The sequence below is a fragment of the Embiotoca jacksoni genome, unplaced genomic scaffold (assembly GCF_022577435.1).
Source record: "Embiotoca jacksoni isolate LCO1_2020_lvr unplaced genomic scaffold, fEmbJac1.0.p SCAF_1, whole genome shotgun sequence".
Taxonomy (NCBI): domain Eukaryota; kingdom Metazoa; phylum Chordata; class Actinopteri; family Embiotocidae; genus Embiotoca; species Embiotoca jacksoni.
In genome coordinates, this window is record NW_027185229.1 from 22,509,752 (window position 1) to 22,514,840 (window position 5,089).

The 5,089-nt window shown below is 39.9% G+C and overlaps 1 protein-coding gene across 1 annotated transcript; it reads right to left on the minus strand.

Moving 5' to 3' along the window:
- Window positions 1-600: 600 nt before the first annotated feature.
- On the minus strand, window positions 601-3,053 carry LOC138199884 (elastase-1-like). The gene is made up of 8 exons (XM_069152164.1): window positions 2,999-3,053; window positions 2,644-2,741; window positions 2,405-2,505; window positions 1,889-2,014; window positions 1,482-1,618; window positions 1,246-1,388; window positions 875-1,024; window positions 601-734 (listed from the first exon to the last, which is right to left on the minus strand). Exons 1-8 carry the CDS (start codon window positions 3,036-3,038, stop codon window positions 723-725), a joined length of 807 nt encoding a protein of 268 aa, XP_069008265.1. The 5' UTR covers window positions 3,039-3,053; the 3' UTR covers window positions 601-722.
- Between the last annotated feature and the right edge of the window lie 2,036 nt (window positions 3,054-5,089).

Below are 5,089 nucleotides of genomic sequence, written 5' to 3' on the forward strand. Positions count from 1 at the left end.
CTTTACGCAGTGCTGCCCTCGGTGTCGCTGGACTGAAGCTCCAGCTTAGCCAGCACTGAGGCACAGAGGAAAGTCATCAAATAAAGTTGAAAGGTATTGAAATTCACAGCGGAGCCTTGACATTTCTCACCTGTGGCTGTGAGAGTGGCGAGCAGCAGAAACACGAGCATGTCTGTGGTGTCAGAGCATTTCTAAATGCTCGCCTCATTCTTTCATACCCTGAGCTGACCTTCGTTTAATGTGAGCCCTCAGCTGAGTTTGGCAGTAGTTAAAACTGCACCAGGTGTCTTTCAGACTTTATCATAGTTTGCAATAGTGTGTGACGACGTGTTGTCACATGACACTGAATTCACTGAAATATTTCAAGGTGTTTCTGTAAATCTACGCAGTATCCCAAGGATTGAACATTTATTTTCATTCTGTGGCCACAATTTAAGTGCTTTTCAGATACATTTGTTTGTCCTTTTTTTTTTTTACTGGTTTTCTTGCAGCATAGGAGAGTTTGATGACCAAAGCAACTTACATGTGAAAATATTACCTTCATAATGACACACATGACAGTGATTGCATAAACCTTCTGATGAAAAATTAGTCATCAAACAAAATGTTATCACGTTTATTTTTGTAGAATGAGACCAGACAAGTGAGAATGTACAGTGGATGAAAACATGGTCAGATGTAGTCTCTTTCTTTGTGTGCTCCAACACAGATGACTCACGCACTTAGTTCATGATCTGGAAAGCAGAAGAAGTGATTAAGGCATCACACGCGTGCAATATGATGTAAGAAGAGTAAAAAAAATACCATAAAATCCATAGAAATACTAATACTCCTGTACAGAGAGGAACATGCATTATATGTCTTTCATACTGACCGAGTCCATCCAGTCAATATAGGCAGAGACGCGGGTGAAGACAGTGGGCTTCTGGGGAGTATCACATCCCCATCCAGACACAAAGCTGGCAATACCATGCACGTAGTATTTTCCATTAACCATGCAGTTCAGGGGGCCGCCGGAGTCACCCTAGAAAAAAAAACAAGATTAATGAGACCTTTAAAATGAAATTTGGAAATTATACTACCTTTTCTTTTATGTTTTTTTAATGTTTTTTACCAGCGTATATCTTCACTACTTCAGTGAAGTGCACTTAAACACAAATAAGAAAACTTAGTAAAGTAGAGGTAAAATAAGCCCATATTACTATCTGTTTTTCAAATTTCTCAGTCACGTAGGAGGAGACTCACATTGCATCCAGCCTCAGCACCTCCACCGCCACACACCATGGTGGGCTTCACAGTGCTGCCCCACCAGCCAGAGCTGGAGCAGGTCTGGTGGTCCACCAGAGGAAGGTAGGCCTGCTTGAGCTGAGCGGACAGGCTACCACCAGCTGGTCAAGATAAAATGGGAAGATACTCTGAGAATTACAAAAAACATCTAGCAGTGGTATTGACATGTATGGTAGCCCATGAAGTCAACTCACTGGAAGTGCGTCCCCATCCGGTGACGTAGCAGAGGTTGTTGTGAGGCAGGATATGGCCGGAGGAAGGCAGAGAGCCCAGCTGGACGTAAGAGTTCAGGGTGGCATCAGAGGAAAGACGCAGCAGGGCAATGTCATACCTGAGGTACAGAGGTATCAGACATAGTTTTGTAAAGATACGACACTCCTTGGGAGGACCTTTTTGCCTGTAGCTTGGACCACCACAGCCTGAAGGTGACATTCAGACCCCAAATCAACAGCTTTGTTCAATGCTTTTTGAGAAAAGAAAAAGATTCCCTTGAAAGCATTATGTCCCACTTCTAGCAAAACGTTTTTCATAAACATCCCTTTTAGAAGCGGCAAAAGAGCCTTCAAATGTTATGAATCTAAGAAAAAAAAGTAGTCCTCACCCCCCAGCCACATTACTGGACCGCCATCCGGAGTGGATGTAAACATTGCTGACACTTATTATCTGCTCTCTGCCGTTGTTGCTGTTGAGGTCATGTTCACCAATAATGACGCGCCACGTCCTGCTGCTGCAATGTTCCAAAAAAAGAACCAAAGACAAACACAATATTGTTAGATAATTAATTGTACTTGCAAGTCAGTATTGCCTTATGAATTCATATTAAAGTGAACCAATGCCAAAAAAACTAAAACAAAACGGCTTTGTTTCTGTTTTGATTCATTGCTTTCAATTACTTTTTTCCTTTATAATCAAGTAAACAAACCCGCTGGGTATGTGACCGTTATTAATGAGGCTGTGAGAAGTTTTCTCATGCTGGTGGCATTTAAAGCGACCAAAATAAATTATACTTCAGTAGTGTGATAAGTGGAGGCTATGGATATTCAAGTAAAAACGAAATATTCACAAATACGCACACACAGGCAAAGAATAGTGAGTCTCTGGTTAATCATTATGTTACCTGTCCACACAGTGAGCAGCAGTCATAACCCAGCCTCTCTGAATCAGGGTTCCTCCACATGTGTGGTAGAAATTGCTGCCAGATCTGTACTGGAGAGAGATCTAAAGGGCGGAAACATACCAGAAATATGTATTTTTAAAAACACACTCAGGCTTAATTCAACAATCTGGTACAGACGCTCTGTTTTTGTTGAAACAGTGCATGCATTTAAACAGTGTTGACTCTGTGTTATAGGTTACCTGCCAGGGCCATGAGTTGGGTGTAGCCACTTCACCTCCAACAACCCTCTCAAAGCTGTCCTCCAGATACCTGGGCTCGGGCTTCAGCTCAGCCAGCACTGGTTAAAAGACAGAAAAAAAGATTTAAACATGGATTTTCAGAAATATCCTGTTATCATTTTTTTGCACCTACAGGTGGGAAGAGAAATTATAGTGAGAGTAGACTGATAAAGCAGATTATCTGGAGCCCCTGTGTGTTGACTAAACTAAAATATAGAGACTGACTGGATGACAGACAGAGTAAGAAAGTGAATGAGACAGGCAGAGATCAATCATAAATACTGATACAGTGCAATGTGTGCCGTCATTTTCTTACCCAGGGCTGCGAGACTTGTCAACACCAGAAACCTGAGCATGTCTGCAGTGTGTCACGATGTTTCTGCGAGGAACAAATGCCTCTCACTTTCTTTTATACCCAAACTTGACCTTCACTGATGCGGAAAAGTGTGACAGTTCTTTTCCCCCCGTGACAAAAGCCAGGTATGCACCTGTGCTCAGTCTCACACAGTCTTATCACTGCCAGTTAAAACCCACCTCTTACTTTGACCAGCAGAATATGGTCCAGAATCAAGAATGTGGCATAGAAAATGTTATCACTGGATGGCATGAGTCATAGTGATTCAAAGGACTCAGAAGGGTATTCATACATTTATTCTGGCTGATAAGAGTGTGCCGAATCTATTTCCATGCTTATGGGAAAAAAAACATCTGTCATAAAGGTGGCTTAAAGAAAAGGAGTGTAATGATGTATGGTTGACCTTATAACTGGGTAGATCATGACGCCTGTCATCATATCAGATAACTGTGACTTCGAATATAGTTATCTCCCACCCAATATCCAAAATGATTATTCAGTGTATTTTATATGTGCATAAGATCATTTTCATTTTTAGTCTCCAGTGTGCACTCTAAAAATGGATTGTCTGATGTAACAGCGTGCAAGTTCTTGCAAATATTTACATCATAACTTAATTATGTGGCCATTTGAACCAGCATGAATTATGAAGTAAGCACGGGAAAACAGGCGGGTGTGCCACCGTCGACTCTTTGAGGAGAATTTTGTGATAGCTCACAACAAAGGTACATGTTCAAAGGCAAAATATATCCACTTTTTTTTTAATTTAGTGGTACAGTGTTTGTCTTGTGTGACCGAGTAGATGTTATTTCTATTGTACTGTTGTATTTGTTAAGCACACAATAAATATTTGAAAAGTTGAAATTCTTCCCTGAATCCCTAATAAGTCAAACAAAACATGCAAATGTGATCATGATAATTGACCATAAAATGTACTTATGTTTTACCATATTGCAAAAAAACTAAATATTCTGTATCTTTCTTAAAGCAAATATTTACAAAGTCAGAAATGTAAAGAAAATGTAATAATCTCATTTAACTACTGAGTAAATAAACAAGAGAGCTGTGGTATTCAGTTTGTGTCTTGAGGGAAGTCTATGCGAGTCTGTTGACCAGGTGAGGCCTTCCTTTTCTCCAAATGTATATTTCTTTCTAAGTGCAAACATATAAGGAACAAGTGTAACAGTTTAAGAAACGGACTCTAAATTGTTCACAAATATAAACAATTCAATGTTTTACTATATTCTATATTATTCAAAGAATATAGAGCAGTTTATGATTGAGGTCAGATATCACATTATTTTCAATATACATACTTTGGGATTAAGAGGCTGCAGTGACAACAAACAAGACAGTTTTAGAGCCTAACACTAGAGGGGACCAAAGACTAGCAAACACATGGCATCTCACTTGTCTACAAAGGGACACACACATTTAATCATTCTGCACTTCACAGGATACAGACGGATGGCATGCAGTCCTGGGATTTTTTTGTTTGAACACCCAAACCTTCAAAAAAAACAAGGCCAGATTTAGTACTAATAACAGTGCTGAGATTTTTTAAAAAGACAAAGTGAAAATCTATATTTCCAACTGGAGAGATTTAAATCCAGTGTGAGAACTGAGTTCAAAAAGATTTCTCTCCTCCACTTTGCTTTGACCTCTCTGACATTGAACAGCAGAATCACAGATGGATTACTTGATGATTCATGCAGGGTGAGTCTCAAAGAAAAATATATATAATTATACTTTTTATAAGTTTAGTAGTTCTTAACTGGTCACACTGATAGCTCTAACAATAGATTTGTGGACAATGGGAAGGCCTCTGATGTGCCCATCTTTTATAAAACACTCCTTAATTAGACGGGAAGTCATTAAAACTGTATGGATTTGGGATTATTGCCTTATCAGGCTATTAAAGAGATAGCTCCGCCGGCTAGTAATTGAGCTGGCCCCCCGACACTCGGGGAAAAGGTCCTAATGCTGCAAGGCTTCCTGATCAACAGGGGCTCCATGGTTTCATTATTTTCTCAGAACATCTTCGTCCCCTTC